The 22,521-nt window shown below is 40.8% G+C and overlaps 1 protein-coding gene across 9 annotated transcripts in view; it reads left to right on the forward strand.

Annotated features, from left to right (window-relative positions):
- The window catches only part of TAF1 (TATA-box binding protein associated factor 1), a 71,504-nt gene that overhangs the window by 3,449 nt on the left and 45,534 nt on the right, over positions 1 to 22,521 (forward strand). For 4 of the 9 annotated variants that reach the window (XM_070502038.1, XM_070502031.1, XM_070502040.1 and 1 more), the window contains exons 4-25: positions 2,249 to 2,368; positions 3,462 to 3,703; positions 4,097 to 4,315; positions 4,705 to 4,923; positions 5,285 to 5,492; positions 6,745 to 6,921; positions 7,297 to 7,424; positions 7,522 to 7,629; positions 7,759 to 7,932; positions 8,399 to 8,572; positions 8,803 to 8,907; positions 10,733 to 10,933; positions 11,094 to 11,235; positions 11,632 to 11,762; positions 12,970 to 13,050; positions 16,936 to 17,085; positions 17,282 to 17,401; positions 17,666 to 17,841; positions 18,453 to 18,631; positions 20,068 to 20,281; positions 20,763 to 20,928; positions 22,069 to 22,280. In XM_070502038.1, the coding sequence (XP_070358139.1) occupies positions 2,249 to 2,368; positions 3,462 to 3,703; positions 4,097 to 4,315; positions 4,705 to 4,923; positions 5,285 to 5,492; positions 6,745 to 6,921; positions 7,297 to 7,424; positions 7,522 to 7,629; positions 7,759 to 7,932; positions 8,399 to 8,572; positions 8,803 to 8,907; positions 10,733 to 10,933; positions 11,094 to 11,235; positions 11,632 to 11,762; positions 12,970 to 13,050; positions 16,936 to 17,085; positions 17,282 to 17,401; positions 17,666 to 17,841; positions 18,453 to 18,631; positions 20,068 to 20,281; positions 20,763 to 20,928; positions 22,069 to 22,280 (3,646 nt within the window). The remainder of the gene's footprint in view (positions 1 to 2,248; positions 2,369 to 3,461; positions 3,704 to 4,096; positions 4,316 to 4,704; positions 4,924 to 5,284; positions 5,493 to 6,744; positions 6,922 to 7,296; positions 7,425 to 7,521; positions 7,630 to 7,758; positions 7,933 to 8,398; positions 8,573 to 8,802; positions 8,908 to 10,732; positions 10,934 to 11,093; positions 11,236 to 11,631; positions 11,763 to 12,969; positions 13,051 to 16,935; positions 17,086 to 17,281; positions 17,402 to 17,665; positions 17,842 to 18,452; positions 18,632 to 20,067; positions 20,282 to 20,762; positions 20,929 to 22,068; positions 22,281 to 22,521) is intronic. The other 5 variants (XM_070502033.1, XM_070502039.1, XM_070502037.1 and 2 more) reach the window with 2 other exon arrangements.

Below are 22,521 nucleotides of genomic sequence, written 5' to 3' on the forward strand. Positions count from 1 at the left end.
ATGCCATTAAAGATTGTAAAGCAACATGGATTGTTGAGTAAGAGGCAGGGTGGTCTGATGAAAATAAAATGGACTTTGGAGTCAGAATGTCATAGGTTCAAATCCCATCTCCATATTTAGTTTGACCCTGGGAAAGTTGCTCAGTCTCTGAGACTTGGATTTCTCATTTGTAGTAATCTCTCTGTTTTCTTGTCTGCAATAAAGTTGATAATACCTACCTCATTAATAGGGCTTTTGTGAGAATTTAAGTTCATTAACATGTGGTGTGAAAGCACCTGTAATTACAGCGTCACGATAGGTGCGACTAAATGTTAGTCACCTTTCCTTCCTAAATGAAAATGAAAAGTGATACTTGTTGCTTTGGAGTTTGATTAGAAAAAGAGTAAAGGGGCAGACTAACTTGGAGACTGTTCTTGCAGGCTAGATATAAAGTTATCAAGCTCTGGAGTAGGGTGACAATTGAGGAACATGATAGGCAGGGTCAAACTTGGGAGTTGCTGATAAAGCATCAGTAGGACTTGGTGACTAAGGAAATGTGTTGGAAAGAGTATGGGCTTTGTTGTTAAACCAGGCTTGAATTCTGACTTTGTCGCTTAAAACTGTATGACCCTGAGTAAGTCACTTAACTTGTGTATCTCAAAAGAATTCCCACTTTGCAGCGTTATTGAGAGGATTATAGGTAAACTAGCTACAAATACCTGGCACATAGTGGGAGCTCAGTAATTGGAAGTTGTCATAATGACTGCTATTAATGATTGACTGGAAAAGATGTGTTGGGGGGCCAGCCTGGTGGCACAGTGGTTAAGTTTGCACGTTCCACTTCGGGAGCCTGGGGTTCGCCAGTTCGGATCCCAGGTGCGGACATGGCACCACTTGTCTAAGCCAGGCTGTGGTAGGCATCCCACATAAAATAGAGGAAGATGGGCACGGAGGTTAGCTCAGGGCGAGTCTTCCTCAGCAAAAAAAAGAAGAGGATTGGTGGCAGATGTTAGCTCAGGGCTAATCTTCCTCAAAGAAAAAAATGTCTTGGGGGATGACAGATTGATGAAGAAGACAGAAGACTAAAGTCATAAGCTGGGAAAATGAGGATGGAGGTGCTATTGATAGTAACAAGGGAATTTAAAAGTGGTGAAGGATATTTCAGTGTAGTATGAGATGCAGTTGTTGAATATCTAAGTGGAAAGATTCTTCTTCTTTTTTTTTTGCTGAGGAAGATTCACCCTGAGCTAACATCTGTGCCAGTCTTCCTCTGTTTTGTATGTGGGTTGCTGCCACAGCATGGCCGCCAATGAGTGGTGTAGGTCCACGCCCTGGGAACCAAACCTGGGCTGCCAAAGTGGAGCATGCCAAACTTAACTGCTAGGTCAGGGGCTGGCCCCTGAGTGGAGAGATTCTTTAGGTAGTGAACATGCAGTGTGATTACAGAGGGGGTGAGTCAGAGCAAGACATATAGATTTGGGTTTAATCTGGATAAAGGTGATTCTTCAGAAAGAGAATGGAAAGTGCATAGAAGAAGAAAAGCAGAGTGTTCAGAACCAGGTATTGAGTGATGCCAGTGGTTAAAGGGCAGTGAAAAGAATAACAGACTGCAGAAGATAGATAGAAAAAATGTGTCAAAGACTTGGGAGGTGAGAAGAGGGAAAGTCCAGTCTTAAAGGAAACTGACAGAGAAAGAAGAATGTTAAATGCAGTTATGAGATTGAGCAGGGTGAAAATAAAAAACAAAATTTGATCAGGAGAAGGAGCAAAGGCTTTAAATAGTTCTTGGGAGATACCTAAATTCCTGTATGAGGTATGCATGGTGTTGCAGCATTTGGCAATATGATGATGTCATCTCTTTCTAAAGACAGAAGCTATGTGTTCTTTTTTTTTTTTTTAAAGATTGGCACCTGAGCCTACATCTGTTGCTAATCTTCTTTTTTCTTCCTTCTCCCCAAAGCTCCCCAGTACATAGTTGTATATTCTAGTTGTAGCTCCTTCTGGCTCTGCTATATGGGATGCTGCCTCAGCATGGCTTGATGAGCGGTGCTAGGTTTGTGTCCAGGATCTGAACCAGCCAAACCCTGGGCCTCCAAAGCAGAGCGCGCAAACTTAACCACTCGGCCATGGGGCCGGCCACCTCCTGTGCCTTCTTAAGGGATCTGCATAGTGCTTCATGTGGTGCTTTAAATTCTTGAGTGACAGGGGAGCTCAAGGCTATAGTGTGACATTCTCAATATTGAGGGGATCACCTTCTTGGTTTTATTAGATTATGATGAAGATGACTATGATGCTGATTGTGAAGACATTGATTGCAAGTTGATGCCTCCTCCACCTCCACCCCCAGGACCAATGAAGAAGGATAAGGACCAGGATGCTATTACCGGTGGTAAGTAGAGACTGTCTACTTTTGTCTAAGGAGGAAGGTCCATTCATAAGTCCAGGCTTTTGGCATGCACATAGGGGGCTATTAAAATTAAGCTGCTAGGAAAGGATACAGCTTCCAGAAGTGGTTCACACAATTTTCAAATTTCAATATTAAAGAGAAGTTTTAAAACATTTGGCAACAGTATTTTAACATGAGCTCAAGAAAAAGTAGTTTAAGTCAGTGGTTCTCAAATCTGGCTGCCCATCAGAATCACCTTAAGTCTTTTAAAAAAATACAGATTTCCGATGCTTACCCCTAGAGAGTCTTGATTCAGAAGATCTGGGGTAGAGCCCAGGAATTTCAAAGAGTTCCCCCACGTAATTTCTGATGCAACTGATCTGCGTATTGGTATTGGGAAACTCCCTGTTTAGATGATTCTCTTTAAAAGAAATGATTAAATGAGGACGGCACCCTGTAATGGATATAAATCATATAGAGCTAACTACCAGGTCCAGAGATTTCAAAGGCAGAGTCTAAAGTGGTCATCTCACCTATTGCTACGTTGGCAACAGTAGTAACCCTGCCCTAGACTAGAAGATTGGGGAAGATCTTTGATCGCCTGTATTTTGAGGCTTATGTTAACCTAATATTCCTCCTGTTAGAGTTTTAAGCCATTTCCTTTTTAGTCTGCAGGCTAAATAGCATCTGTTAACTTTATGTCGTAGATCTTTTTTTGTGCTAAATAATTTTGTTATTATCCTATGGGCTTAGAAAATTCTCCAGCTTATGGGTCCCCAACTGGTGTAAAAATGCTATATAATTTTGCTATTGGTCACATTCCTTTAACCTAATATACTTACAGAAAGTAGTAAATGTAGTAATAGTGTTTGTTTTCTCTCATCACAACCCTAGGGTACCAGGTACAAGGTGAGTTGGGGATGGTGGGAGATACTGTGTTGGAATGAATTTTCTGGGTTGCATATTAGTAATCTGGGTGCTTGGAACTATATCCCCTGCCATTGAGCCATGCGTATAGCCTAGAGTGGGTGTTGGCTGAATTTGAGGAAATATGCTCACAGTTACATGCCAAAGGGGTTTCTCTTCCTTGTTGCAGTGTCTGAGGATGGAGAAGGCATCATCTTGCCCTCCATCATTGCCCCTTCCTCTTTGGCCTCAGAGAAAGTGGACTTCAGTAGTTCCTCTGACTCAGAATCTGAGATGGGACCTCAGGAAGCAACACAGGCAGACTCGGAGGATGGAAAGCTGACCCTACCATTGGCTGGGATTATGCAGCATGATGCCACCAAGCTGTTGCCAAGTGTCACAGAACTTTTCCCAGAATTTCGGCCTGGGAAGGTACTTGCTGTGGAGAATGCCCACGTTGCAAACCACTGACCTCTTCTGAATACTGAGTTCTGTTGTCCAGATGCTGAATATAGATTGGATAAGATCTAAAGGTTTCCTTATTTAGTGACATTGTGTTAGTTTTTTTTTAAGTTGGATGCATTGATAGTACATGTGATTTATATAGATCTCATTAGAAATTCTTTGTTTTCTTAAAAAAACTAGTCCAAATTATTAAGGGGCACTTCTTTACTTTCTTGGTAGATGTTATAAATACAAGTTTAGCACTCCTTGGTCTGTACCCCATAACTGAGTAGACCCCTCACAGGAGTTTCCAGACCCAGATGCTGCTGTTTTCCTATCTGACATTGAGTCTGTGACATAGTAACATGTTCTGTGTTCTAGGTGTTACGCTTCCTCCGTCTTTTTGGACCAGGGAAGAATGTCCCATCTGTTTGGCGGAGTGCTCGGAGAAAGAGGAAAAAGAAGCACCGTGAGCTGATACAGGAAGAGCAGGCCCAGGAGGTGGAGTGCTCAGTAGAATCAGAAGTCAACCAGAAGTCTTGGTGGAACTACGACTACGCTCCACCACCACCTCCAGAACAGTGTCTCTCTGATGATGAAGTAGGCAAAATAGAGACCTGGGATTAAGACCAAATGAGTTCTCTCTATCTTGTTTCTGAATTGGAAATAACACCTTAGCAGGCAAAGTTCTGTGCTGATTATCAATGAGTAATCTTGAGTTCAGTCCCAGTGGTTGTCCCTTCCCTATTGTAATAGAAAAGTATTAGGGGCAGGCAGATTGTGATACGCACACTGGTGAATAAGAGTTGAACTTGAACATGGCAGAGTGTGCCATGATATACCTCCATTGTTTACATTCTAACTCCAGTCCTGGTCAAGAATCATGCTTATTGTTCCTCTAAGTTCTCCTGCCCGTTAACAACCTGTAGTCTTAGGACATCTGGGATCAGGAAGTCCTCCTCCCCTTCTACTTTTTTGTTCTGTTACAGATCACAATGATGGCTCCCATGGAGTCCAAGTTTTCCCAGTCAACTGGAGATATAGATAAAGTAACAGATACCAAACCAAGAGTGGCTGAGTGGCGTTATGGGCCTGCCCAACTGTGGTATGATATGCTGGGTGTCCCTGAAGATGGCAGTGGGTTTGACTATGGCTTCAAACTGAGAAAGATGGAACATGAACCTGTGATAAAATGTAGAATGATAGAGGTAAGCAACACTGGTATGTAAGAAAGGAATCAGTGTGCCCAGGGCCCTATCAATTTTACTTCCTTTTCAATTGGGGAGATATTGGGTAGGGTTTCTTTGGTGCAAGATTTAGGTGTCTAGACCTTTTGCTTGGTATGGCATATCACCCTGGCAACTAGGCCCCATTACAACGATTCTGTTTGTGGAATGAGTGCTGTGCCAGACTAGGAGTGGGAGGAGGCAGATAGTCCTCTCTTAGCAAGTTCTTCTCTTGAGTCAAGGACTTCATTTGATGTATCTGATAGATCTGATATGGGATTTGGAGTGGGAACTTTGACCATTGACCATTCAGGGATTTGTTGTTCCTTCCCTACTTCCACAGGACTTTAGGAAACTTGAAGAAAACATTGGCACTGATCTTCTGGCTGATGAAAACTTTCTGATGGTGACACAGCTGCATTGGGAGGATGATATCATCTGGGATGGGGAGGATGTCAAACACAAAGGGACAAAACCTCAGCGTGCAAGCCTGGCAGGCTGGCTTCCTTCCAGTATGACTAGGAATGCCATGGCTTACAATGTTCAGCAAGGTGTGCTTCCGTGCTAGCTGTGTTCTGCACACTGCCCTTCTCCGTCATCCTAAGTGGGCTTAGCTGTAATCTTTTCTGCTGCTAAGGAACAGTGAAATGTTTTGAGTCTGAGCCCTGATTCTAGTCTGTGGTGAATTTTTTTTGCGTTCTTAACGAACTAGGATGGACTCTGATTTCTCAGTAGAAAAATGTGAAAACCACTTTGAAGTTAAAGATCTTTCTGAACTATAACAATACTTTATCTTGATGGTCTATTTTTGTTTCCAAAGCCCCTTTGTTTTTATCATTCTAGAATTTGCTCTTTGTCTCCTTAAATATGCAGAAGAGAAAAAAAGGTATGCCATGCTTAATGTAGGAAACACAGTACAGTGTCAAAAATCACTCATAATCCTACTATTCAGAGATTATCAACTATTAACTTTTTGCTGTATTTTGTTTTTGGTTTTCTGTCTTCTGTGTATGTATGTAGTTGAGTTCATTTTTATAGGTACAGTTTTGTATACTGTGCTTTTCACTTAACATAAATATTCTATGTCATTCAAAGTTCATAAAAAATGTTTAATGACACTAGAAACTCATTCTAAATGGAAAAAAACAAGTATAAAGTGGCATATGTGATATCCTGTTTGTGTAAGTGAAAAAAAAACACCATACAAACATAGAAAGCTGACTAAAAGGAAATATACTGTGAGATTCACAGTGGTGATTTCTGGTTTGTAACATCACAAGCAGCTTCAGTTTTCTTCTTTGTACCTTTCTGTATTTTCCAAATTTTCCTCAGGATTTTCTGGATTAGTTTTATAATTTGGAGGAAAAACAAAAATGTCTTATTTTTTAAATCTAAGAAATGATTTTTTCCTTTCTCCTTCCATTCTGTCTAAACACTTTATTGTTACATAGTATTGTGACGTGGATGTTTTCATGATTTACCAATAATTATAGTTTTTTTAATATATTTTACTACCATTTATTGTTAGCATGTTTTACCATATCATTTATTACCATACTTTATTTAATGAGTCACTTATTAAACATTTGGGCATTTACATTTTCACTATTATAAAAAACATTGAACATTTTTATGTGCAACATTTTTTTAAAGTGAGAAATACACTGTGTCTGCTAGGATCCTTTCCAGTAGCCACATGACTGGCTCTTCTGACATTTGCTCCTTTTCCCTTTGCTAGAATCATGATCGAGAGGGGCATAAAGGTTTTGTCTGTTGTTGAGTGTTTCCTCCTGTTTTAACTAGGTTTTGCAGCCACCCTGGATGATGACAAGCCTTGGTACTCCATTTTTCCCATTGACAATGAGGAGCTGGTATATGGACGCTGGGAGGACAATATCATTTGGGATGCTCAGGCCATGCCCCACCTGTTGGAGCCTCCTGTTTTGACACTTGATCCCAATGATGAGAACCTCATTTTGGGTATGGTACTGGCAGAGGCCAGTGTTCCTTCTCCATAATTGACAGTTAGCTTGCTGCTAATGTCAAGGGGCAGGGAAAACAGAAGGGCTGGGAAGGTTAAGAGTAGAAGCTTCTAGGTAGCAGTTTGAGAGAGCAAAGTTGTGGCTGTCAGTTTCTGCTATGTGTCTATTGTTTTGGGAAAACTCACAATGTAGCAGTGTTGGAAAGTTGTACCTTTGAGATGTCAGGAGTGTAATTTGTTTGGTTAGAGTGAATCACAGACTAGAAGTGGTCTGGAGTAGGATGAGAGATCTGGTTAGGAACTGCAAAGGTATCAGTAGGAAAGGTCAGTCTTCAAGGATAGCAACTCCAGGGTGACTTTTGTTTCATCCTTAGAAATTCCTGATGAGAAGGAAGAGGCCACTTCTAACTCCCCCTCCAAGGAGAGTAAGAAGGAATCATCTCTGAAGAAGAGTCGAATTCTCTTAGGGAAAACAGGCGTCATTAAGGAGGAACCACAGCAGGTATGTGAAGGGAAAAGGCACTTGGTGTTTAGAAGAACAAAGAAAGGTAATGGAGAAGGGTAGTCTGACTAAGGTTTATTTCATGACTTCTCATTAGAACATGTCTCAGCCAGAAGTGAAAGATCCATGGAATCTCTCCAATGATGAATATTACTACCCCAAACAACAGGGTCTTCGAGGCACCTTTGGAGGAAATATTATCCAGGTAAAAAATAGCATTTTTTTCTGTGGCGGGTGGGAACCACTGCTTTGTTCTGATGGAGGATATGGGTAAATCTTTCCTAGCTAGGCTGGAGTTAGTATTTAATTTGAAGTCTTGTATTTCCTGTCTTAGCACTCAATTCCTGCTGTGGAATTACGGCAGCCCTTCTTTCCCACCCACATGGGGCCCATCAAACTCCGGCAGTTCCATCGCCCACCTCTGAAGAAGTACTCCTTTGGCGCGCTGTCTCAGCCAGGTCCCCACTCAGTCCAACCCTTGCTAAAGCACATCAAAAAGAAGGCTAAGGTATGATTGAATCCTGGTTAGAAAAACAGCTATAAAAGACTTTGGAGTACAAATTGGGGAAATGGACTGGAGATTAGATGATATTAGGGAATTATTTATTTCCTCAGATGTGATAGAATGTTACTGTGGTTGTTTAGGAGAATGTCCTTATTCTTAGGAGATGCTTGGGGAAATACTGAAGGATGAAGTGTCATGATGACTGTAACTTTCAAAACTGGTTCAGCAAAATCTTTAGAGAGATAGTTACAGATAAAGCAAATATGGCAAAATATAAATAGTTCCATCTAGGTGGTGGGATAATAAGTGTTCATAGTTTCGACTTTACTATATGTTTGAACATTTTTGCAATGAAATTAAAAAAGGGAAGGTAAAATCATTTTTGGTGTCATTGTCTCAGATGAACAGCGTTAGAGTGTGTAGTTAATTGTCTTATCAAAGCTGGACTGTATTCTCTTGTTCGAGGCAGATGAGAGAACAAGAGAGGCAAGCTTCAGGTGGTGGAGAGATGTTTTTTATGCGCACACCTCAGGACCTTACAGGCAAAGATGGAGATCTTATTCTTGCAGAATACAGTGAGGAAAATGGACCATTAATGATGCAGGTTGGCATGGCAACAAAGATAAAAAACTACTATAAGCGGGTGAGTCTCTGCTCAGAAAATATTTGTTATTAATAGAGCTATAGTTAGATATCTAGCAATAATCTGTGAACGTGTATTGTCTTTTTTATACCATAAATTTCTTGGAGGAAAGGAATGGTATTTTTTTTCTAGTTGGTAATATTAGTAAAATGCCATATTCGTGGAATATTTTGTGTAGCCTTATTGATTATATTTTGTGATAGTAACTGAGTCTGCTCTGTTCATTATAGAAACCTGGAAAAGATCCCGGAGCCCCAGATTGTAAATATGGAGAAACTGTTTACTGCCATACGTCTCCTTTCCTGGGCTCTCTCCATCCTGGCCAATTACTGCAGGTGAGGAAGTCTTTCCTGTTCTAACTCTTTCCTAGGGAAGTTGACAGATGAGGAGGTGGTCAGCGCAGAAAGAACCAGTTCTAGTTGATTGAGATACTATTCATAACGTCAAGTATGGGAAACGTCAATATAATCCAAAAAAATTTTGTTTCGTCTTTTTATTAAAACTGGCTCCTGCAGGCTGGCCCTGTGGCGGAGTGGTTAAGTTTGTGCGCTCTGCTTCGGCGGCCCAGGGTTTCACTGGTTCCAATCCTGGGCACGGATATGGCACTGCTCATCAAGCCATGCTGAGGAGGCTTCCCACATGCCACAACTAGAAGGACCCACAACCAAAAATACACAACTATGTACCAGGGGGCTTTGGGGAGAAAAAGGAAAATAAAATCTTAAAAAAAAAAAACATGGCTCCTAAATATGTTATTTGTAAGCTAAATTTAAAATAGTGTTTTGAAAATACACCCTGGTAAGATGTCCAGAAACATTTGGGTGGCATAGGGAAGTCAACCTAGGATTAATAATATACTGTAGTTAATTTATGAATATTTAATTTGTATGTGTAAAATTGGTATGTTTTGATTATATTAGCCGTGGTCATTTTGAGTATTGAACCACACCTGAACCATGCCATTTACAGTCTCCAGTCATAGCAAAGTGGTTTTTTTTCCCCCTCTTTGTTCTGAAGGGTGTAGAGAGGCCCTGTGGTAATCTGGCTTTTACATACTTTGTTAAGGGGAAGAGTAGAGGTCCACGAAGGATGTGAGGAAATCTCTAGCACACTCCTACTTTGTTTTTTCCTTCCACTTCATTTCTCTTGGCAATCTTAACCATTTTCCCTGATCTTGTACCTAGTTTATTCCATTATCACTGTTGCTTACTCTCCTAAAGCATCGGCAAAGTTCATTTTTTTCTTTATCCTTAATGTCTATAGACCATTTCCCACCAGATTTTGAGTATCATCTTTATGTTGTTCCTGGCATTCTTCTCCTCGTAACTTTCTGTTGAGATTTTTCTACCAATCCCGCTTCTTTTTTTGTGGCTGCTTTTGTTGTCTCTTAAAGATCCTTTTTTATCTGCTCCCGTAATTCTTTCTCTCTCTACATTCCACATTAGAATTTCTCTCTACATTCTACATTAGAATTTTCTTTCCACACCCTTATATTGAAGATCCTCCCTCTTTCTATCCACTTTTCTGATTTTCTGAGAAGTCTTTCCTTGGAATCACAGGCTTCTTGTGACAGTTGATCCCCATCTGACTGCTGCTTAAACAAGCTCAAATGTTTCTGTCCTGCGGGTTTAGTCTGTCTTCTCCAGCGCACCTCCTACTTCGTTAGTTGTTTTTGTTGTTTAATTTTTTATTAATTTATCTAACAAATGTTTTGGTCTTACCTATATCAGGGGCTATGCTGGGTCCAGGGTAGTAGCATAGTACTTGTTAGTTTATAAAGTGATTTTCATATATAATCTTCATAACAATCCTGTGAGGTATAGGCCTTTTAAGTATCTCCGTTTCATAGATGAGGAAAATTAAGCTCAGTGATATTACGTAGCTTATCTAACGTCATACAATGAGTAGCAGAGCCAGTGTCATCTGAATCCACATCCTGTAGTTTCTCCACTACTGACTGTTAAAGATAGCCAGTGGGCAAACAATTATCTGTCTAATCCCGTTTGATATTCCATATTATAATTTGTTTCTATTACTGGGTTGATCTTAGATGGCACAATGGGGATGGAGAGCAGACAGGCTCGATTTTCCTTTCTTATTAGTTGTCTAAATTTCCTAGGGCTTCTCTGTATATAATTTTTGTGTTTTTACTTTTGTTAGGCGTTTGAGAACAACCTTTTTCGTGCCCCAATTTATCTTCATAAGATGCCAGAAACCGACTTCCTTATCATTCGAACAAGACAAGGGTACTATATTCGAGAATTAGTGGATATTTTTGTGGTTGGTCAGCAGTGCCCCTTGTTTGAAGTTCCTGGACCCAACTCCAAAAGGGCCAACACACATATTCGAGACTTTCTCCAGGTAAGAATGGGAGGATGGGGAGTGGGAGAGGATACACGTAAAAGGGTATATGGATTTGGGGGCACATCAGGAAAGATCAAACATAGGGGCTTAGCAGGGGAAGGGGCCTGGTGAGGACTTTTTACTTTGCCAAATAAAAAACATTTGATTTGTTGGGCAGGTTTTTATTTACCGCCTCTTCTGGAAGAGCAAAGATCGGCCACGGCGGATCCGAATGGAAGATATAAAAAAAGCCTTTCCCTCCCATTCGGAAAGCAGCATTCGGAAGAGGCTAAAGCTCTGCGCTGACTTCAAACGCACAGGTCGTCAGTTGTGACTGATTATCTGTCCTCTCTGCCTCTTTCCAAGAAAGGAGTTATGGCTTTCAGTTAAAGGATACGCATCCAGCCAATAAAATAAAAATAGAAGTTGATAGTCATCAAAAAGAGTGGGTAGCAGCTCTTCTAATTATGGAGGCTCTGATTGCTTTCTGATTTTGCCTACCAGGAGAACCAGTGTGATTGTGAAATGTCTTATATGAGATGAAGGACACCTAGCAGTAGGGGTTTTCTTGGCAAGACAGTCAGGCTAACTGTGGCCAGGCCTGATACTTTCTAGGACATTGCCTGATTCAGTCTTTGTTTGCTCTCCTTGTTGCTGTCAGTGAAAGGGCCTTTGAAATTCAAAACGATCTCATTCTCTCTGTGTGTCTTTTCTAGGGATGGACTCAAACTGGTGGGTGCTGAAGTCTGATTTTCGTTTACCAACTGAAGAGGAGATCAGAGCTATGGTGTCTCCAGAGCAGTGCTGTGCCTACTATAGCATGATAGCTGCAGAGCAGCGATTGAAGGTGAACACCTTCCTCTTAGGCACTGCTGATGCCTTTGGGGTTTTTTTCAGAGAGACGAGGATAAAGACTGTCTTCACTGGCTTAGAAATGACGGTTACGGCCGGCCCGGTGGTGCAGCAGTTAAATGCGCACGTTCCACTTTGGCGGCCCAGGGTTTGCCGGTTCAGATCCCGGGTGCAGACGTGGCACCGCTTGGCAAGCCACGCTGTGGTAGGCATCGCACATACAGTAGAGGAAGATGGGCACGGATGTTAGCTCAGGCCAGTCTTCCTTAGCAAAAAAGAGGAGGATTGGCAGCAGTTAGCTCAGGCTAATCTTCCTCAAAAAAAAAAAAAAAGAAATCATGGTTACTAGATTATTACCAATTATTTAAAAATTCAGGGCTGGCCCCATGGCCGAGTGGTTAAGTTTGCACGCTCTGCTTCGGAGGCCCAGGGTTTCACTGGTTCCGATCCTGGGTGCCGACATGGTACCGGCTCATCAGGCCATGCTGGGGCGGCATCCCACATAGCAGAGCCAGAAAGACCTACAATTAGAATATACAACTACGTACCAGGGGGCTTTGGGGAGAAGAAGATAAAAAAGAAGGTTGGCAACAGATGTAGCTCAGGTGCCAATCTTTAAAAAAAAAAAATTCAAACTATATGAGGTACTCTGTGTACATCAGTTCTGGGGAAAACTGCAGTGTAGCTAAATCTCAGTGGGACGGCTTAATGAGAGACTTAGGCGTATTGGTTTACTTTGAAAATGGTTGCTCATCCATCTACATAGTGACTTGAATCTCTCTTCTTTACAAGACAGACATGTAAGCAGGGAAAGTACTTCTCAGTTGTTTTCCATAGTGTTCCAGGTGGTCAGAGATGATGCTGGTGCTGGACATGTGGTTTAGGTAGGGAAGATCTAGCTGGGGTGGGATAGCACAACTCTGTCCCACTGAGGTAGTGAGTCTGAGTTAATGAGCATCTCTATTTAGCTTCCTTATGGGCCTTTGCTACCTATGTGTCAGCTGGTAAGTTCCTTGAAATGTGGTAATGTATCTTCTGATAGCCTAAGGATATAGAATGGTGATAGATACAGCAAAGATTTTACAGAATCCATTCTCTGTGCAAAATGTGCTTTGATATTCTGTCCTTGGTATTCAGTGAAACTTGGACTTTTTGTTTTCCAACTTATTGATTGATTGATGCATGAATTTGTTCTTTTCCAGGATGCTGGCTATGGTGAGAAGTCCTTTTTTGCTCCAGAAGAAGAAAATGAGGAAGATTTCCAGATGAAGATTGATGATGAGGTAAGGCTTTATGCTAATTTTTATGAGTACATCCCATTTATCCTTTTTTTATAAAAGCTTTATTGAGATACGATTCACATACACTAAATAGCACATATTTAAAGTACACTATGATTTGATGTATGTTTATACCTGTGAAATCCTCACGACAAGATATTGAGTGTATCTGTCACCCCCAAAAGTTTCTTTGTGTCCCTTTGAAATCTCTTTCTCCTGCCTACTCCCTTTTCTCCACCCTCCTTGTACCTTGACAACCACTGATCTGGTTTTCTGTCACGATAGATTAGTTTGCATTTTCTAGAATTTTAGATAAATGGAATCATACAGTATATATTCTTTCTTTTTTTTAATTATGGTAAAATATACATAACATAAAATTTACCATCTTAACCTTTAAGTGTACGGTTCAGTAGTATTAAGTACATTCACATCGTTGTACAGCCAATCTCCAGAACTCTTTTCATCTTGCAAAACTGAAATTCTATACCCATTAAATAGTAACTCCCCATTGCCCTCTCCCCCAGCCCCTGGCAACCACCATTCTACTTTCTGTTTCTATGAATTTGACTACTCTAGGTACTTCACCTTAGTGGAATCAGACAGTATTTGTTTTTATGTGACTGGTTTATTTCATCTAGCGTAATATCCTCAAGGTTCATCCATGTTGTAGCATGTGTTAGACTTTCCTTCCTTTTTAAGGCTGAATAATTTGTATGTGTACACCGCATTTTGTTTATCCCTTCATCCATTGATGGACATTTGTGTTGCTTCCACCTCCTGGCTATTGTGAGTAGTGCTGTTATGAACTTGGGTGTGCAAATACCTCTTCCAGACCCTGCTTTCAGTTCTTTTGCATGCATATCCAGAAGTGGGATTGCTGGATCATATAGTAGTTCTATTTGTAGTGTTTTCAGGAACTTCCATACTGTTTTCCAAAGCAGGTGTCATTCTATATTCCTATCAACTGTGTAATAAGAGTTCCAGTTTCTCCACGTTCTTGCCAACACTTATTTTTTGATATATGTTATGCAAATACTGTCTCCCATTCCATAGATTGCCTTTTCACTCTGTTGTGTCCTTTGATGCAGAGAAGTTTTTAATTTTGATGTGGTCTAATTTATCTAATTTTACTTTTGTTGCTTGTGCTTTTGGTTCCATATCCAAGAAATTGTTGCCAAATCCAGTGTGATGAAGCTTTTCAACTATGTTTCCTTCTAACAGTTTTATATTTTTAGTTCTTACATTAGGTCTTTGATCTGTTTTGAGTAATTTTTGTATATGATGTAAAGGTACAACTGCATTATTTTACATGTGGATATTCTGTTTTCCCAGCACCATTTGTTGAAAATATGTATTCTTTCTTGTCTGTCTTCTTTCACTCTATAATTATGTTCTGATTCATCGAAGTTCTTGTGTGTATTGATAGTTTGTTCTTTTTTATTGCTGCATAGTATTCCATAGTATGGGTACCACAGTTTGTTAACTAATCGCCTGTCAAAGGACATTTTGGTTGTTCCCAATTTGGGGCTATTATGAGTAAAGCTGCTATGAACGTTCATGTATAAATCTTTGCATGGACATATGTTTCCTTTTTTTCTTGGGTAAATACCTAGAAATGGAATTCCTGGTCATATGGTAATTCTACATTTAACCTTTGGAGGAACTGCCAGAGTGTTTTCCACAGTGGCTGCACCATTTTACATTCTTACCAGCAATGTGTGAGGGTTCCAGTTTCTCCACATTCTTGTCAACACTTATTATTTTCCATTTTTTTCTTTTATTTGTTATTATAGCCCTCCTACTGGATGTGAAGTGGTCTCTCATTACAGTTTTAATTTCCGTTTCCCTAGTGGCTAAGGATGTTGAGTGTCTTTTCATGTGCTTATTTATTATCCAGATGTCTTCTTTGGTCAAGTATCTGTTCATCTCTTTTGCTCATTTTTATTTTTAATAAGTTGCTTTTTTTTCTTATTACTGAGTTTTGAGAATTCTTTCTGTGTTCTAGGTCCGAGTACTTTATCAAGTATGTGATTTGCAAAGATTTTCTCCCAGTCTGTGTCTTATCTTTCAGTTGTCTTAACATTGTTTTATGAAGAACAGAAGTCCAACTAGTCAGTCTTCTCTGTTGCTTGTGGTTTTGGTATTGTATCTAAGAAATTTTTATCTAGCTCAAAGTCAGGAAGATTTTCTCTTATGTTTTTTCTAAAACTTTTATTGTTTTAGATCTTACGTTTAGATCCATTTTGAGTTAATGTTTGTATAGGGTACAAGGTATAGATTAGGGTTCCTTTTTTGCACATGAATGTACAGTTCTAGCACCATTTGTTAAAAAGTTGCATGATCTTTTGAAACAAAAATTTGATCATATCATTCTGTTGCCCAAAGACTTCCTTTTTGGGTCCTCATTTCTTTTAGGAAGAAGTTCTTAATGTGATTTACCAGGCTCTATGTGATTTGGGTCTTGTAAATACCTCTAATCTCCTCTCATCTACTGTCACTGCCCATCTTGTACTCTAAGCTCCAAACATACTAAAGTTCATTCCGTTCACTAAATTGTTTTCTGTTGAAAGAAATCTCAGAGGTTTGCAACTGCTATTCCCTCTGCCTAGAATATTTTCTCTTCACTCCTCTACCATCTGACCTTCATCTACAAGTTATAATCTGTTAGAAGCTTTTTCTGACTCTTGCCCTCACTCCTGCCCTTTATTCAGGTTGGATCATCTTCCTTTCTTTATGTACATATAGCACTTTCTACTTTCCTGTCATGGCACTCATCATGTACTATTGAATTTGGTTGGTTACTTCTCTTTCCCTCGCTGACATGAAATCCATGAGAAAGTAGTGCCTGGCATATGGTAGATACTCAGTAAATATTTGTTAGATGAGTGACTGATTATAAATGAGGTCAGATGGAGTAAGTAAAGAAGCATTGTTGTACTCTTCTTTTAAGGTTGAAGTGAAAAATGAGTGGATGTCTAATAATTTCAGAAATTAAGGATTCTGTTGAATGGCCTTCAAGAATGAGTGTTAAATAGAGTATTGGTCACTTTCTAGCTAATCATGTACACTCTTGACTGGTCTGTGTGGACAAGCACATTCCCTTTGTCTTAATGCCCTGATTATTTTGTGAGGTCTGTAAGCACTATTCAGGGTTCCAGGAGAGGACAGGCCTTTTTGACCAAACCAGTGGCAGGGGTAGAGTGGACTTTGGTTTTGTGTTGCTGGGATTGGGGCCAGTGCTTTATAAAGCATGCTTATCATCTAATTATGAGAATATATAGGCCATTCTAAAGAAGCCATTTGAGCAAATGGACAATCAAATGTCATCAGTCCAACTTACCTCCTTGAGCATCATGAGAGTGGGGGCAACATTGTCTTTGAAAACTCTCAGTGAAGCCCAAGGGACACCACTGTTGCACATATTTTTTTTTTTTTTTTTTTTTTTGAGGAAGATTAGCCCTGAGCTAATATCTGCCACCAATCCTCCTCTTTTTGCTGAGGAAGACTGGCCCTGAGCTAACATCCATGCCCATCTTCCTCCACTTTATATGTGGGACGCCTGCCACACCATGGCTTGCCAAGCGGTGCCATGTCCACACCCGGGATCCAAACCAGCGAACCCTGGGCCACCAAAGCGCAACGTGCACACTTAACCGCTGTGCCACCAGGCCGGCCCCTTGACCTCTATTTAATATCATGATTTAAGTACCACAAGAAAGAAGAACATCAGGCTGAGTACTGGGCAACTTTATGTAACTATTGGTCTTTGTGTACAGTTTAATAAAGCATCAAATTTTCCATCATTGTAGTTATTCCAACCTTCTAAGTATGGCTAGATAGAGCAAATGTTTCCCACAGCCCTTAGAATCTTCTCCTCTACCTCAGGTTCGCACTGCTCCTTGGAACACCACAAGGGCTTTCATTGCTGCCATGAAGGGCAAGTGTCTCCTAGAGGTGACTGGGGTGGCAGATCCCACAGGGTGTGGTGAAGGATTCTCCTATGTGAAGATTCCAAACAAACCAACACAGCAGAAGGTAAGACTGTCTGAATTTCTAGAAAGCGAAAATCCAAGGAGGAAGAAATGGAGATTGAGGAGTGATCCGAGATGAATGGGGCAGAGGATCTGGAAAGCAGTTAAGTTGACAGGATGACTTAGATGCCTACTATAAGGAGTTCAACTTGTTAGGTTTCTTACCTGTTTTGTTTTGTTTTGTTTTGTTTTTGAGGTAGGATGATAAGGAGCCTCAGCCAGTGAAGAAGACAGTGACAGGAACAGATGCAGACCTCCGTCGCCTTTCTCTGAAAAATGCCAAGCAGCTTCTGCGTAAATTTGGTGTGCCTGAGGAAGAGGTGGGTGTGACAGAGGAAAACTTCGAGGTTCGAGGAGCTTGTAGTGAGAGGGAAAAGCTAGGAGGCAGACATAAGGAACTATCTAGAGAATTTTGTGGTATAAGTTGTATTAGACTGGATCTCGGAGACTTCTCAGTAGTTAGCTTTCCATTTAACCTGCTTTGAGTGAGTTTTTTTTGTCTGACTCTCTAACTGTGTGCCTTGGTTTCTCCTGTGAAATCCCTGCATGATTTGTGTATATGTGTGTGTTCCTCTCTCTTTCAGATTAAAAAGTTGTCCCGCTGGGAAGTGATCGATGTGGTACGCACAATGTCAACAGAACAGGCCCGTTCTGGAGAGGGCCCCATGAGTAAATTTGCCCGTGGATCAAGGTTTTCTGTGGCTGAGCATCAAGAGCGTTACAAAGAGGAATGTCAGCGCATCTTTGACCTACAGAACAAGTGTGTTGTTTTAGTGCTGCAGAAAGTCTAAGCTAGAAAGGGGAGGGGTTGCAGACACTAGTCTATAATGAAGAGGAGACCACTTAACAATTTAGCTAGATGGTCAGGCATCTGAGATTTCAGGGTGGTATTCATAATGCTGCTAGAGTGCCTTCTCCCTTCAAGAACTTGGCAAAGGTTTTAAATGGCATGAGGTTCTAGGTTTGAGCTCTAGGTTCCCTGGCAACGTTTGTGGCCTTCTTGGGCCTGGCAGCTATCGCAAAGGTGATAGGGGACAGATAGGATTTTTTCTAAAGGCTCAGTGATGAGAGGAAAGTAATGTCCTATTAAAAATGACCAGTGTGCTAATTTGTTTCTCAAGCTTTCTCCAGGAATTCTGAAAGAGTTGCTGTACTATTTCATATTTCAAACTTGCCTTGCTGACTAAATGTCTAGGAAAACTTTATAAAGCTTTTCTGTTAAGGGCCGCATGTCCTATTGGATTTTGAGTTTTCCTTTTTAAGATCGATTTCCCAATTTCCTACTCTTGCCTAAAACTGTATTTCTTCAGGTCTTTCTACACTTTCCTGTTTCCTCTCATCTTAATTTAACGTGATTTTTTCTCTTTTAAGGGTTTTGTCCTCAACCGAAGTCTTATCAACTGACACAGACAGCAGCTCAGCTGAAGACAGTGACTTTGAAGAAATGGGAAAGAACATTGAGAACATGTTGCAGAATAAGAAAACCAGCTCTCAGCTATCACGTGAACGGGAGGAGCAGGAGCGGAAGGAACTACAGCGGATGCTACTGGGTGAGGGTAGTGGCTTCACAGACAGACAGACAAGAAAGAGGAAGATCGAAAAAGTATAAATAACTGAACACTAATAACTGAGGCAAAGCTGGAGGCAGAAGTAGGGGATGAGTGTAGAAAAGTCTGTAGGTGAGGTAGAGAGATTACTGCAAACTGGACTCTAGGTTTGTCCGTGGGACACAAATTGAAGAGATGCTGCCAATCCACTACTGTCTCTGATGTATCAGGCCTGACTGAGCCAGGGCTCTCAGTGCTGTACATCAAGTGAGCTTTCTGGGCATTTGTCCTACAGGGTAAGAGTGTTTAATACAGAATCCATGGATGAATTTGGGGGGTTGTTCTTGAACCCTCTGAAATCACATGTAAATTCTGTTCAGATGTGCCTTTTCTGAGGAGAAGATCATGGCTTTCAGAAGATTCTCAAGGGTGTCTTAGACCTTAGAAAGTGAAAAATTACCAACCAAAAATTGCAGAAGTTGAGGGTGGGGATGATAAAGGCCTGAACTGGCTTAGGATATGGACATTGAGAATGAAAAGAGGAGAAAAGTCAAGGTGACCTTAAGATTTCGCTCTGGGCTTGCTAGAAAGATGGTGGTACCATTGGTTAAAGTAGTACATGTCAGAGAAAGGAGCAGGTTTAAGAAGGGAAGGTGTAATGTGTGGAGTTCGAGGTCCCCATGATACTTTCCAGCATAGACGTCAGGCAGGCAGTTGAAAACTTGGATGTGGATACTGAAAGAGAGGATAAGGCTGAAGATGAAGATTTAAATGACTATTCTCACTCATAATAGTCTTTCCTTTGTTTTCTCCTCTCTGTGAAAGCTTTGCATAATTTTCTTGTTCTGACCGCTTTATAAAGATGTCATAAAGCCTTTCCCCCAGTGTGGTCCTGGACCAGCAGTGTCTATATCACATGGGAGCTTGTTAGAAATGCAGAATCTCAGACCTCACCCCAAATCTACGGAATTAGAGTCTGTATTTTAACGAGATCCTCAGTTGATTCCTCTTCATTCATATTAAAGTTTGAGAAGCATACTCTAGGCCTTAAGACTGGACGTTTTCTGTGGTGCCATTTTTTCCCTTGGGTGCTTTTTTTTAATGTGATCATCAACTACTTCCTGCTTGCACTTTCCTCTTGCACTGTTGTTCAGAGGAATCAGAATACAGCTACTGCTCTTCTCTCCCCTAGAACAAACATGTAGTTCTTTGAGATCCTTTCAGAACTTTTTGTACTTAAAAAATGGGAACATTGGCAGTGGTCGAATGAAGTCAGGAAAGGACAAAGCAGTGTGTTCTTGGGGCTGGTGGTGACTTTGGTGCTTTCTGTAGAACCATAGTTTTGTGGTATGTTGAGCTTCGAGGTCTCCACTCAACCCCAAGAAAATGGCCATTTAGGTGGTAGGGGGAATGTGTGGAAATCTTTTTCTGCCTTGCAGCAGCAGGTTCCGCAGCATCAGGAAACAATCACAGAGATGATGACACAGCTTCTGTGACTAGCCTTAATTCTTCTGCCACTGGCCGTTGTCTCAAGATTTATCGCACATTTCGAGACGAAGAGGGGAAAGAGTATGTTCGCTGTGAGACGGTCCGAAAGCCAGCTGTCATTGATGCCTATGTGCGCATACGGACCACAAAGGATGAGGAATTCATGTGAGTTTGACTCACCACTTAGCCAGTGTGATAGGGAGAATGATGATAATACTGGGGAATAAGAGTGAGGGCAGGTGTTTGAGTTTTAGTGACAGGGTTCTGCACAGTTGTCCCTGGAAGTCTATGTTAATTGGGAACCATCTTGCTTTTAGATCTTTGGGTTTTAACAGAGCCAAATCACAGGGAGAATTCCAAATTTGCGGCAAAATAAAGGCATGTTTTCGGTTCCATCTGGGTCCTTTGTATTTCAGTTGGTTGGTTGGCAAAAATCCCAGGGATAACTCAGGACTTCTCATTCTGAGAGAGACCTCTCTGCAAAGGGGAGGCTAATGAGTGGGGGTGATGGGAATGCCAGGTAGCCCCTTTTCTTTCAGTCTGAATGGATTACTTGAGTTCTCAGATGTTTAGCTATTGGGACAGTCTTCTTGGTTTAAGTTTGCTTATGGTCCTATGATATTTTTTTTCCCCCTCTGTTATTCAGTCGAAAATTTGCCCTTTTTGATGAACAGCATCGAGAAGAGATGCGAAAAGAACGGCGGAGGATTCAGGAGCAACTGAGGCGGCTTAAACGGAACCAGGAGAAGGAGAAGCTTAAGGGACCTCCTGAGAAGAAGCCCAAAAAAATGAAGGAGCGTCCTGACCTAAAAGTCAGTATAACAAAGCAAAGGAAGAAAGCATACCTTCTCCCTTAGCTTTTAGCATCCTCCCTTACTGGGAATGAGGGCAGTATTGTGGAAAGCTAGTTTGAAGTGATGTGGCTATTTGGGTGGTATCAGCGCTAGTGTGACTACCGACAACACCCCAGCTAATCTGGTATCACTGGGTATCATTTTATACTTTATTAGAAATATTTTTCTAGGGGTTGAGATAGGTTTGGTGGATTTTTTTACATGTGCATTTATGTACATATATACGTATACACACATCTTGCTTTTAAATTCTATATATTAAAAGAAACAACAGAAAAAAACATACTGTACAGGTCGCTTTTTATAACTTAGGTAGGATTGCAGATATTACTGTGCAATATAACTGTAATGTGCACTGTAAAATGAGGCAGCTTTGGAATAGTGGAAAGAGCCATGGACTTGGAAGCAAGATCTGGCTTCAGGTTTTGGTTCTGCCATTTAATAGCTCTATGACCTAAACCTCTCCAAACCTGTTTTCTATAAAATGATACCTGTCACACAGTGGTGTTGTCTTAAGTGATAGAATGCATGGGAAGCACTTGATAAACTATAAAGTTCTCAACAAATGTAAACTGCTGTTAACATGTACTGAGGTGGATGTTTTACTGTTCCTTTCTTGTATATGATATTATATACATAAGATACAGTATTGACCCCATTTTACAAATGAATCTGAAGGCAGCTGCAACACTGAGATGTAGACTTGGTATTATTGAGCCTTTTTCTTGGAGCTGGGAATATGTTTGTGCCAGCTGCCTCTGCTGCTGGATGCAGCCTTGGTCTTCCAATGGCCTTTCTCCTGTGTATTTAATATTTTTGTAGTTTACAAGTTAAATTGGGAATGGAAATCCTCTCCCTTTTCTTCCTCACTTGATTTTTAAAGAAATGTGCAGTCTCTGAATTTCATTTTATTTTTCATGTGTAATTTCCATAACGTGCTTCTGTCTAGTGGCTTTTGGTTGAAAGGTGTATAACAATTCTGTTAGAACAAGAGTTCTGAGCTCGCCTTTGTTTCTCTCTTGCCTTGTATGTCTTTCTTAAAGCTAACATCATGCAGCCTGCTTACTTTTGACATATTGGTACTTTTTCCTTTTGCAGCTGAAATGTGGGGCTTGTGGTGCCATTGGGCACATGAGGACAAACAAATTCTGCCCCCTCTATTATCAAACAAATGCTCCACCTTCCAACCCTGTTGCCATGACAGAAGAGCAGGAGGAGGAGTTGGAAAAGACAGTCATTCATAATGATAATGAAGAACTTATCAAGGTTGAAGGGACCAAGATTGTCTTGGGGAAACAGCTAATTGAGAGGTAAGGGATAACAGACAGTGCTGCAGGAGAGATCTGTGAGAGGTTGGTGATATTGATACGTGGTTGGGGTAGATGTGATGTGTTCTCTGAACTGGAACTAAGGGCATAGGAACTTTGATGGATTTTCCTCAGTAATTGTTAACAAGGAATGAAAATTACAGTAATGAGTAAAGCACTCATTAAGCTCCACCACTTGCCCTTGGGCATGCTACCTAACTGTTCTTATTTACAACTTAACTAA

The sequence above is a fragment of the Equus asinus genome, chromosome X (assembly GCF_041296235.1).
Source record: "Equus asinus isolate D_3611 breed Donkey chromosome X, EquAss-T2T_v2, whole genome shotgun sequence".
NCBI lineage: Eukaryota > Metazoa > Chordata > Mammalia > Perissodactyla > Equidae > Equus > Equus asinus.